The sequence below is a fragment of the Pristiophorus japonicus genome, chromosome 21, assembly GCF_044704955.1.
Source record: "Pristiophorus japonicus isolate sPriJap1 chromosome 21, sPriJap1.hap1, whole genome shotgun sequence".
Classification (NCBI taxonomy): Eukaryota; Metazoa; Chordata; class Chondrichthyes; family Pristiophoridae; genus Pristiophorus; species Pristiophorus japonicus.
This window is the reverse complement of record NC_091997.1, coordinates 15,077,767-15,090,706: the sequence shown is the minus strand read 5'-3', so window position 1 is coordinate 15,090,706 and position 12,940 is coordinate 15,077,767. Positions and strand designations below refer to the sequence as shown.

At 44.7% G+C, this 12,940-nt stretch overlaps 1 protein-coding gene across 1 annotated transcript in view; it reads left to right on the top strand.

Moving 5' to 3' along the window:
* Positions 1-11,880, top strand: part of LOC139233840 (beta-1,4 N-acetylgalactosaminyltransferase 2-like) — a 37,974-nt gene extending 26,094 nt beyond the window's left edge. The window contains exon 10 of the mRNA XM_070864424.1: positions 11,763-11,880. Within this exon, the coding sequence (XP_070720525.1) occupies positions 11,763-11,836 (74 nt within the window). The 3' untranslated portion in view covers positions 11,837-11,880. The remainder of the gene's footprint in view (positions 1-11,762) is intronic.
* Positions 11,881-12,940: the final 1,060 nt, after the last annotated feature.

Sequence of the window (12,940 nt, the reverse complement as noted above, 5' to 3'; positions counted from 1 at the left end):
GACAGAATGCAGAGGTGATTTACTAGAATGGTACCAGGGATGAGGATCCTTAGAGAAGCTGGGGTTGTTCTCCTTAGGGCAGAAAAAGGTTAACGGGAGATTTAATATAAGTGCTCACTATCATGAAGGATTTCATAGCGTGAAAAGGAAAGGAAGGACTTGCATTTTTATAGCACCTTTCCTGACCACCGGATGTCTCAATCCAATGAAGTACTTTTGGAGTGTAGTCACTGTCGTAATGTGGGAAATGCGACAGCCAACTTGCGCACAGTAAACTCCCACGAACAGCAATGTGATAATGACCAGATAATCTGTTTTTGTTATATTTATTGAGCAATAAATATTGGCCAGGACAACAGGGATAACTCTCCTGCTCTTCTTCGAAATAGTGCCATGGGATCTGTAAGGGGTTCTCAAGGAATGTTGTTGTGCCTTGGGGGTCTCTCTCTGGGCTTCTGCCCTCACAGCTTATGCCTGGCCTGTGAGGTACCCTGAGTGCTGCAAGAACACCCCTGGAGAGACTGTGTCCACAGCTTATGAAGGGGGTTTTGAGACTCGTGCATCTCCACAGCTTTTGCCTAGCCTGTGAGGTAGCTGTGAGTGTCAAACACTCCTAACCCCTTCTTCCCTAGCCTGTGACACACAGTTGAGCATTTTCAATGCGCTCCTAGCTTCCCTTACACTGTTCTGACATAAGATTCACGATCAGGAGATGTAATACAATAGAACTGAGACAAGGTGATTCCAAGAGGAACTTTAGGCTTCCAATTTATTTGACAAGGTGTATCTCAACAAACAGCAATACACCAACAAAACAATCCCCCTAAATCCCACTAAACGGACACAACGAAAATCTTTACACAAGTTTAGCAGTACAATGCCCAACCTCCCATCTTTCCTGGCCTAACAGAGTTGGGAGTTCCGGGGACCAGAGGTTATACTCACTACTGTGCCTTCTGCAAGTCTGGTGGTTCGTTTCTTCTATCTTCGGTGTCTTCGGACACTGGTTTTCCTTCAGTGTCGAGAGACTTGCTGGTTGTTGGATCATGAGGGCAGGGAACCACCCACACTACGTCAGAAACCCTTTTTTATAGCCAGATTATCCAGTCCGCCTCGCCTGCTGAAATTGATTCTTCCCATTGGTGGGCTTTGTGATTTTGAAAAATGCAGCAGTTTTAGATTATTGCGGGTTTTTTTCCACTGATGTTAACCTACTCAAGGTTTGAATGGGTGTTGATTGTGTTGGCCTCCTGTAGCCATTGTGCAGGCCCTTGGGTTGTTTTGGGTTCCCTGGTTTCTAAAGGTCTGCATAATTTTCCTTCAATTCAGTTTTTCTAACCTACTCAAGGTTTGAGTAGGTGTTAATTGGGTTGGCCTCCTGTAGCCATTGTGTAGGTCCTTGGTTTATTTTGGGTTCCCTAGTTTTCTGAAAATCAGCATAATTTCCTTCCATAGTGTAAACATGGGGAAGACAATAGTCCGATAATGGCTGTGAATCAGTCCCACAGTTTTCGAGCAAGTGCTCTCCCATTGGCTTGAAAGCCCCATGCTTCGGGCTGACTCTGTCTCATCATTGGCCCTCCGGTGTCCTCCCCCGTCCAATCACTGCTCTGCCAAGATCAAACTGTATCGGTTTCAATTCACAGCACAGACTGATCCCACAGCCCTTTTCCTTCTGGGTAAAATGAGGGGGTTTTCATCCTCCCCTACAGATCTTTTATATCCATCTGAGAGGGAAGACAGGGCCTCAGATTAATGTCTCATCCAAAAGAGTGCTCCAACTGTGCAGCACTCCCTCAGTAGTGCACTGGAGTGTCAGCCTAGATTTATGTTCTCAAGTTCCTGGAGTGGGATTTGAACCTATAACCTTCTGACTCAGAGGCACATGTGCTACCCACTGAGCCACAGCTGACACTTGTGGTGGTTCTTACGCATGTAGGCAAAAAGCATCAGATATATTTCAGTGCAGATAAAAGTTCGGCAAAGTATATTGGAACAGGAAATATAGTGGGACTGTGTGGGTATGGAGGGCCATAAATGCTCATGAAATTATGCATTGCAATAATGGCCTGGAAATCTCGGCCTCCCCGGGTCCGTATTGAGCGTCTACGGACCCGGGAAGGCAGCGCAAAAGCCGGTTTTCAGCGCACAATGCACATGCGCTGAAAACCAGCTTTTCCAATCTGTCGAGCTGGAGCTTGACAGATCCAACGCATATCGGGAGCGAGGACATTTGCAAGGGCAAGATTGGGGTACTTACCCAGATCTTGCTCAGCAAATGTCCTGAAAACTCTTGCGCCTGATAAAAGCAGGCACATAGACTACTTTTACAGGCGTAAGAGATTTAAAACAAACAAAAATATAATTAAATTAAATTTTAAAAAACATTTTATTGTTAAAAACCCTGCCCACTAAGGTAAATTTATTTTTAACCTTAATTACAAAAGTTTTTTTTAAAAATCTGAAAAATATATTGCAGGAAAGGCATTTATTAACTTTAATTGCAAATAATTTGAATTATGTGAGGTGTGTTTTTTATTATGGTGTTTAGTGTATTTGTTTTTTTTTTCTCATTAATAGCAATGAGAACTTGTAGATACGGAGTTCTCATTGCTATTACTGAGAAAGCTGTGGAATACTGTACCTGATTGGTTGCACCGTCTGCGTTGGAATCTCGAGGACAGGAGCACGCTTCGCAGCGCAGGAAGAGAAGGCCTCCCTAACGGAATCCCACACTCCTTCGGGATCACCAGGAACTTCCGTGGAAATTTTTCAGGTCGGAGGCATCTGCCCGCAAGAAGCATTCTTCCTGCATCTAACCTGTCCAGTCCCATCAGAATTTTATATGTTTCTATGAGATCCCCTGTCATCCTTCTCAACTCCAGTGAATACAGGCCCAGTCGATCCAGTCTCTCCTCATATGTCAGTCCAGCCATCCCGGGAATCAGTCTCGTGAACCTTCGCTGCACTCCCTCAATAGCAAGAACATCTTTCCTCAGATTAGGAGACCAAAACTGAACACAATATTCCAGGTGAGGCCTCACCAAGGCCATGTACAACTGCAGTCAGACCTCCCTGCTCCTATACTTAAAACCCCTAGCTATGAAGGCCAACGTACCATTTGCCTTATTCACCGCCTGCTGTACCTGCATGCCAACTTTCAAACGATTGATGTAACATGACACCCAGGTCTCTTGCACCTCCCCTTTTCCTAATCTGCCACCATTCAGATAATATTCTGTCTTCGTGTTTTTGCCCCCAAAGTGGATAACCTCACATTTATCCATATTATACTGCATCTGCCATGCATTTGCCCACTCACCTAACCTGTCCAAGTCACCCTGCAGCCTCTTAGCATCCTCCTCACTGCTCATACCGCCACCCAGCTTAGTGTCATCTGCAAACTTGGAGATATTACACTCAATTCCTTCATCCAAATCATTGATGTATATTGTAAAGAGCTGTGGTCCCAGCACTGAGCCCTGCGGCACTCCACTAGTCACTGCCTGCCATTCTGAAAAGCACCCGTTTATCCCGACTCTCTGCTTCCTGTCTGCCAACCAGTTCTCTATTCACGTCAGTACATTACCCCCAATACCATGTGCTTTAATTTTGCACACCAATCTCTTGTGTGGGACCTTGTCAAAAAACTTTTGAAAGTCCAAGTACACCACATCCACTGGTTCTCCCTTGTCCACTCTACTAGTTACATCCTCAACAAATTCCCGAAGATTTGTCAAGCATGAGTTCCCTTTCATAAATCCATGTTGACTTGGATCGATCCTGTCACTGCTTTCAAATGCGCTGTTATTTCATCTTTAATAATTGATTCCAACATTTTCCCCACTACTGATGTCAGGCTAACCGGTCTATAATTACCCGTTTTCTCACTCCCTCCTTTTTTAAAAAGTGGTGTTACATTAGCTACCCTCCAGTCCATAGGAACTGATCCAGTCGCTAGACTGTTGGAAAATGATCACCAATGCATCCACTATTTCTAGGGCCATTTCTTCAAGTACTCTTGAATGCAGACTATCAGACCCTGGGGATTTATCAGTCTTCAATCCCATCAATTTCTCCAACACAATTTCCCACCTAATAGGGATATCCTTCAGTTCCTCCTTCTCACTAGACGCTCGGTCCCCTAGTACTTCCAGAAGGTTATTTCTGTCTTCCTTCGTGAAGACAGAACCAAAGTATTTGTTCAACTGTTCTGCCATTTCTTTGTTCCCCATTATAAATTCACCTGAATCTGACTGCAAGGGACCTATGTTTGTCTTCAATAATCTTTTTCTCTTCACATATCTATAGAAGCTTTTGCAGTCAGTTTTTTATGTTCCCGGCAAGCTTCCTCTCATACTCGATTTTCCCCATCCTAATTAAACCCTTTGTCCTCCTCTGCTCATTTCTAAATTTCTCCCAGTCCTCAGGTTTGCTGCTTTTTCTGGCCAATTTATATGCCTCTTCCTTGGATTTAACACTATCCTTAATTTCCCTTGTTGAGCCACCTTTCCCGTTTTATTTTTACTCCAGACAGGGATGTACAATTGTTGAAGTTCATCCATGTGATCTTTAAATGTTTGCCATAGGCTATCCACCGTCAACCCTTTAAGTATCATTTGCCAGTCTATTCTAGTTCATCCATGTGATCTTTAAATGTTCGCCATTGCCTATCCACCGTCAACCCTTTAAGTATCATTTGCTAGTCTATTCTAGCCAATTCACATCTCATACCATCGAAGTTACCTTTTCTTTTCAGGACCCTAGTCTCTGAATTAACTGTGTCACTCTCCATCTTAATAAAGAATTCTACCCTATTATGGTCACTCTTCCCCAAGGGGCCTCGCACAACAAGATTGCTAATTAGTCCTTTCTCATTACACATCACCCAGTCTAGGATGGCCAGCCCTCTAGTTGGTTCCTCGACATATTAGTCCAGAAAACCATCCCTAATACACTCCAGGAAATCCTCCTCCATCGTATTGCGAGCAGTTTAGTTAGTCCAATCTATATGTAGATTAAAGTCGCCCATGATAACTGCTGTACCTTTATTGCACGCATCCCTAATTTCTTGTTTGATGCTGTCCCCAACCTCACTACTACTGTTTGGTGGTCTGTACACAACTCCCACTAGCGTTTTTTGCCCTTTGGTATTCCACAGCTCCACCCAAACAAACTCCACATCATCCAAGCTAATGTCCTTCCTTACTAGTGCGTTAATTTCCTCTTTAACCAGCAATGCCAGCCCACGTCCTTTTCCTTTCTGTCTATCCTTCCTGAATGTTGAATACCCCCGGAAGTTGAATTCCCAGCCTTGGTTACTCTGGAGCCATGTTTCCATGATGCCAATTATATCATATTCATTAATTGCTGCCTGTGCAGTTAATTCATCCACCTTATTACGAATACTCCTCGCATTGAGGCACAGAGCCTTCAGGCTTGTCTTTTGAACAGACTTTGCCCTTTTAGAATTTTGCTGCAATGTGGCCCTTTTTAACTTTTGCCTTGGGTTTCTCTGCCCTCCACTTTTACTTTTCTTCTTTCTATCTTTTGCTTCTGCCCCTATTTTACTTCCCTCTGTCTCCCTGCATAGATTCCCATTCCCCTGCCATATTATTTTAACCCTTCCCCAACAGCACTAGCAAACACTCCCCCAAGGAGTGGTTCCAGTCCTGCCCAGGTGCAGACCGTCTGGTTCGTACTGGTCCCACCTCCCTCAGAACCGGTTCCAATGTCCCAGGAATTTGAATCCCTCTCTTCTACACCACTCTTCAAGCCACGTATTCATCTGAGCTATCCTGCGATTCCTACTCTGACTAGTACATGGCACTGGTAGCAATCCTGAGATTACTACCTTTGAGGTCATATTTTTTAATTTAACTCCTAGCTCCCTAAACTCGTCTTGTAGAATCTATATCGTTGACACCTATATGCACCACGACAACTGGCTGTTCACCCTCCCCCTTCAAAATGTCCTGCACCCGCTCCGAGACATCCTTGACCGTTGCACCAGGGAGGCAACATACCATCCTTAGTCTCGATTGCAGCCACAGAAACGTCTATCTATTCCCCTTACAATAGAATTTCCTACCCCTATAGCTCTCCCGCTCTTTTTCCTGCCCTCCTGTGCAGCACAGCCACCCACGGTGCCATGAACTTGGCTGCTGCTGCACTCCCCTGATGAGTCATTCCCCTCAACAGTACCCAAAGTGGTGTATCTGTTTTGCAGGGGGATGACCGCAGGGGACCCCTGCTCTACCTTCCTTCCACTGCTCTTCCTGTTGGTCACCCATCCCCTATCTGGCTGTGTACCCTTCACCTGCAATGGCATGCAAGTTCGGAAAGCCACAATAAAGAGCTGAAATGCTGGTCAGTTAACCAGGATCTGTCGTGAGATTTGTTGCATTTCAGTAGGGAAAATGTTTGTTTGCAGACATAGGTGGAGCCGAACAAAACAAGGATTTTCTGTGCCAACTTGCGGTTATTTGGGAAATTAATCTCACTTGAGGAGGCATAAAACTGGTCCAGTTTTTCTGAATTGTATTTTTCCTTGAAGCTGGAATCACGCTGGAGATCAACGAACTCAAGTTGTAATTTTTGCGGGGCTTCCTCATGGTCAAATGACAGTGGACATGATTCCAGCTCCAGTGTCTTTTCTATCATCTCAAAGTCAAAGAAACAATGAGAAAATTTTCCATGCAAGGCACTCAAAATTTTGCTGTCCATCTCTGTCTGCTCTGGCAACACTTTTAAGTATTTCAGTGTTGGAAATTGGATGAACTCTTTGCTCTTCATTTGTTTTGAAAACAAGACTAACTTGACCTTGAAAGCATTCACACTCGAATGCAATTCCTGTACAAACACATTCTTGCCTTTCAGTTTGACGTTAAATCCATTTACATGTGTAAGATATCCACACCAAAAGCGAGGTTGCTCACCCAGTTGGAATTCCTTAATTCAGAAAAATCATTTTCTTACCCTGCATCTCCAGAAAAGTGCAAATTTCATCTCTAAGCTCCCACACTCGCTGCAATATCTTTCCTAGGCTAAGCCAGCGGACATTTGTCTGATAAATTAAGTCCTGGTGTTCAGCGTCAGTGTCTCCATGAAGGGAAATGAATTGCTAATGATTAAGACCTCTCACTCTTATGTAGTTCACTACTTTCACTATTGTGCAAACAACACGATCGATGTCCAGGATATTTTTGCAGACGGCCTCCTGATGTATAATACAATGCAGGAAAATTACCTTTTTCTCAGGGTCTTCTACTTTTACTTTGTCCTTAATTCTTTTTAAAAGTCCCACGTTTTTCCCAGTTAAATTTAGCGGTCCATCTATGGTCACGTTTTCCAGTTTACTCCAGGGGAGCTTCAAACATGCAATGCAGCCAGACACCCTCTCGTACAAATCCCATCCCTTTGCTGTGCCTTTCATTGATTCCATTAATAAAAATTCCTCTGTGATTTCAAATTTGTTATTAATTCCACTGATAAACATCAAGAGCTGTGCTGTGTCCTTGATGTCAGTGTGGTCATTGGGAGCTAATGAAAACAACATGAAGCACTTTGCTTTTTTGTTCAACTCAGAAGCCAAGACTTCATCAATCACTTCTACACAGCGAGTAATAGTTCTTCATAACAAAATGTTCCCAAATTTTGGGGGGTATTTGGGGGACAGCATGCCAGCAACATCGACCATGCATTCTTTCAAAAACTCCCCTTCAGCAAAAGGCTGATTTTGACAAGCGATTTTAAACGCCAGAACATAACTTGTCATTGTAGTGGCTTCCTGAACTGTAGTTTGTCACATAAAAATGTTTTGCTAAGCTTTTAAGTTAGTAGAGTTTTTTGCAGCTTTTCGTGTTCTTTCCTCAGTTGCTAAGTTGCTTCCATAATTAGGATGTTTTGTTGAAAAATGACAATTCAAATTGTACTCCTTGTACACCATGATGCTCTCCTGACAAATCAGGCATACAGCCTTCGAGTCCACGTTTGCGAAGAAATATTTTGTCGTCCATTATTTGTTAAAAACCCGACACTCACTATCCACTTTTTTTTTGCAGCACTCATTTTTGAAAGGGAAAAGAAAAACCTAACTGCCCAATTTTTTTTCAAATTGCTGTCTTTCAAAAAGAACATTTACTCACATTTGTCAATTATTGCCTTCCATTTTCAGTGTTTAAAGATCGGGTGATCAGTGCAGATGTGATGCAAGGTTTTTTATGTAATATAGAATTTTTTGCAACTTACTATTTCATTGGATTAATTTCTAGAGGATTGTATATACCTAAAGACGCGATGCGTCTTTCTTCGGTAAAACTAATGAGTCGTCAAGATGAGTAGCCAAGACACGATGGAGGAAGAGCATCCAATGTGTACGTGTAGCAATGCCCCCACAAACCAGTGATGAGCGGCGGATTTGGCAAGTTTTTGAAAAGCGCAGTCAGAGCAGGAGAGAGCCACGGAAGGATGTTAGGCCAGCTCCGAGACAGAAACCGGAAGCAGATCTGCATCAGGCAGTCCCGGCACCTTAATATTTTTAATTGCCGGGTTCAGGGTAGCAGCCAACTCCTAGACTGCAGTAACCTTGAGCGAGCTCTCCTCTGGGGGAGCCCGCTCGCAAGATTGGACCGACTGCACAGCTCAGGCGTGGGTGGGCCGGATAGAATGAACTGGCGGGCCGTATTTTGCCCACCACTACTTTCGGGGCAACACAATTACAATTATAGGGGGCGCCAAAACAAAACAAAACAAAAAGTAGCAAAATACCAAAAAATAAATCAAAGTAATCAAACTAGGCGTTATGGTGGTGGCCATTTGCAAACGCAGAAATATTTTTAGGCTGATTAATGATCTTTCGCTGAAAGTTACAGTAAATGTGAAACTATCAACAATAATGCTCATCAAATGAAAGGATACATTGCCAGGTTATTGGAATACGAGTCAAAGCCTGTTATTCTAACCATGTACTGGTTGGACAATATTTGGAATACCTTCTGCGATGCTTTGGCATTTTCAAAAGAACATATATTCATTGGAGGTGATTAAGACAAAAGTAATAAAGGTGACACCAGGAGTTGGTTCTTTAAGTTGTGAGAAGATGTTCACAAGTGTGAATTTGCTTTCATTCCAGGAAAAAAGTTTGAGGCCTGCCGTGATTCAGGTTTCTGAAGTACAGAAAGGCATAGATGTTGCAGATGTAAGCAGACAATGAGTTGGATGTTATTCTGCTTTACCACCCGTAACTAGGTGGGGCAGTGGCAGCAAATGAAGGGAAATTGGGTGTGCAAACATCTCCACTCCACCACAATTCATTTGCCTCCCTCCCATCCCACAGGGATCTCTGCCTCACAACCCTTGCCCACCTCACTGCATTTAAATGAAGGCAAGGGGTAAGGCCAAGGAACCTCGCTGAGTTTCCGGCTTCTACTGCAGTTGACCCAGGGATCAACAGAAGAGGGCTAATGGTAGCCCTGGGGCAGTGGTGGGTAGCCCTCTATTGCCACTATTTGAGGAAGAGGCCTTAGTAATGGGAAGCTGGGTGGGAATGGAGCAACCGTAGGCCAATAATTCAACTCAGCCTTGTTTTAACCCCTCCTACTCACCATCCTGATAGGGAAAGATACTCCATCCATTCTTCATGGCCTTTATCTGCTCCTGGAGTTTCTTTTAAATTAAGAAATAAATCTTCAGGGTGTTTTTGCCTTTAATTGTGCTTCCCCCTCATTTAAGGGCTATAGCAGGCCGACTCTTTGCTCTCTCACAGCACCGCCCCATCAGTCTACTCTCAATCATCAGCAAAGTGATGGAAGGTGACGTCAACAGTGCTATACTCACCAATAACTTGCTCACCGCTGCCCAGTTTTGGTTCCGCCAGGACCACTCAGCTCCAGACCTTATTACAGCCTTGGTCCAAACATGGTGAGAGTGACTGACCTTGACATCAATGCAGCATTTGACCAAGTGTGGCATCAAGGAGCCCTAGTAAAACTGAAGTCAATGGAATCAGGGCGAAAACTTTCCACTGGCTGGAGTCACAGCTAACACAAAGGAAGATGGTTGTGGTGATTGGAGTTCAATCATCACAGCCCCAGGACATTGCTGCAGGAGTTCCTCAGTCCTAGGCTCAACCATCTTCAGTTGCTTCATCAATGACCTTCCCTCCATCATAAGGTCAGAAGTGGGATGTTCACTGATGACTGCACAGTGTTCAATGCCATTCGCAACTCCTCAAATAATGGAGCAGTCCATGTCCATATACAGCAAGACCTGGACGACATTCAGGCTTGGGCTGATAAGTGGCAAGTAACATTCGCGCCACATAAGTGCCAGGCAATGACTATCTCCAACAAGTGAGAGTCTAACCACCACCCGATGACATTCAACAGCATTACCATCGCCAAATCCCCCACCATTAACATCCTGGGGGTCACCACTGACCAGAAACTTAACTGGACCAGCCACATAAATACTGTGGCAACAAGAGCAGGTCAGATGCTGGGTATTCTGTGCCGTGTCTCACCTCCTGACTCCTCAAAGCCTTTCCACCACAAGTCAGAAGTGTGATGGAATACTCTCCACTTGCCTGGATGAGTGCATCTCCAACAATACTAAAGAAGCTCGACAGCATCCAGGACAAAGCATCCCGCTTGATTTTCACCCCATCTACCACCTTAAACATTCACTCCCTCCATCACCGGCGCCCCCTGGCTGCAGTGTGTACTATCTACAAGATGCACTGCAGCAACTCGCCAAACTTCGTCGGCAGCACCTCCCAAACCCGCGACCTCTACCATCTAGAAGGACAAGGGTAGCAGGCAAATGGGAACACCCCCACCTCCATGTTTCCCTCCAAGGCACACACCAACTTGACTTGGAAATATATCGCCATTTCTTCCTCGTCGCTGGGTCAAAATTATGGAGCTCCCTCCCTAACAGCACTGTGGGAACACCTTCACCACATGGACTGCAGCAGTTCAAGAAGGCGGCTCACCACACCTTCTCAAGGGCAATTAGGGATGGGCAATAAATGCTGGCCTTGCCAGTGACGCCCACACCTCATGAACCAATTTTTAAAAAATGATGTATTCAATATGAGAAACAAAATAGTACATGGGAGACAATGGCCTGAGTTTTAAGCCCCTTCCCACCGACGAGAATGGTGTGAAGGAGTGGTTAAAATGAGACATACCGGCCTGAGGTTGCTCCATTTCCAGCCGGCTTCGCCCCGATTGCCTCCAGACCCGTCCTCCCACTGTCTGCTGGGAATCTTCTCTGTGGGACCCCGGCTGCGACTTCCTGCTGCCACCAGCCGGACGGCGTGGTGCCAGGCAGAACTCTGGGAAGGTCTATTTAAATCAGGCCCGGCTGTTAAGATCAGTTGGTTCTCCATCTCGCCGCCAGCTCTGAGGCTCGCGCGTGCCCTTCCCGCCTCCACTTTTAACATTGGGCACCAGGACTCAGAATGCAGAAGGTCTTGTGGATCACAGCCAGCCAAAGCTGATGAACCCGACCCGATTATTTTGGGAGCACGGGGTAGTTTGAAACATTGCTTCCCCACAGGACATTTAATGGATGGAGTAGATTTCATGATAGTGTAGATTGTATATGGTGTGTGGAAAAAGTGGGCTTGACGGACTGAATGGCCTTTTTCATTCTGTGTTATTTTATTACGAAGTTTATTTTTTCTATAACAATAATGATTTCACCAACAATATTGAATTTGAATCATTCCTAGAGTTTTTCATTGATGGTCTTGGCAGGCTGCTTGTGGGATCGTGTAATGATGTCACCGTTAGTCATCAAAAGAGTGATAGACCAAAAGACGATTCACTGAAAGCAGTTGAAAACAGATATGCAACATTTAGACGGAACAGTCAAGCTGGAGTGAATTACAAACTTGCTCTACATTATTTCAAAAACCACTTAAAATGTTATACCAAGATTTAATGGCTACGGTTGAACACAATCTCAGGTTCCCCATGTACACTGAAAGCACCAAGCTCTATCTCATCACCACCTCTCTCAATCCCTCCACTGCCTCTGTATTATTGGACTGTTTATCTGACATCCAGTCCTGGATGAACTGAAATTTCCTTCAATTAAACATTGGGAAGACCAAAATAATTGTCTTTGGCCCCTGTCACAAACTCCATCCCCGAGTCACCAATTCCATCCCCTCCCTAGCCACTGTCTCAGACTCAACCAAACTCTTTGTAACCTTGGTGTCATATTTCACCATTAGCTGAGCTGCCGATCACATATCCTTTCCATCAACAAGGTCGCCTACTTCCAACTCCACCCTGCCTCAGCCCATCCGCTGCTGGAACCGTCTTCCTTGCCTTTGTTACCTCCAGACTGGACTGTTCTAATGCTCTCTCTGCCAGCTTTCCATCTTCCACACTCCACAAAACTAAGCTTATCCAAAACTCTGCTGCCTGTATCCAAACTCGTATCAAGTCCAGTTTACCGATCACCCCTTGTTCGCTAACCTACATTGGTTCCCAGTCCAACAATGCCTCATTTTTTAATTCCCATTCTTCTTTTCACATCTCTCCATGGCCTCACCTCTCCCTACCTCTGTAATATCCTCCAGCCCTTCAACCCACCCGGAACTTTGAGATCCTCCAACTCTGGCCTCGTGCGCATTCCCCACTTCCTTTGCTGCACACTGGCAGCTGTGCCTTCAGCCATCTAGGCCATAAGCTCTGAAATGCTCTCCCAACATCCTATTATTTTTCTTTCCCCCTTTAAGACACTCCTTAAAAGCCAGCTCTTTGAACACGCTTTTTGTCACCTGTCCTAATGTCTCGTTCTTTGGCTCGGTAGCAATTTTTGTTTCATCACACACCTGTGAAGCACTTTGGAATGTTTTATTCTGCTCAGGACACTCTACAAATGCAAGTTGTTGAATTGTCTGCGCATTTGGTGAGTTGAATGT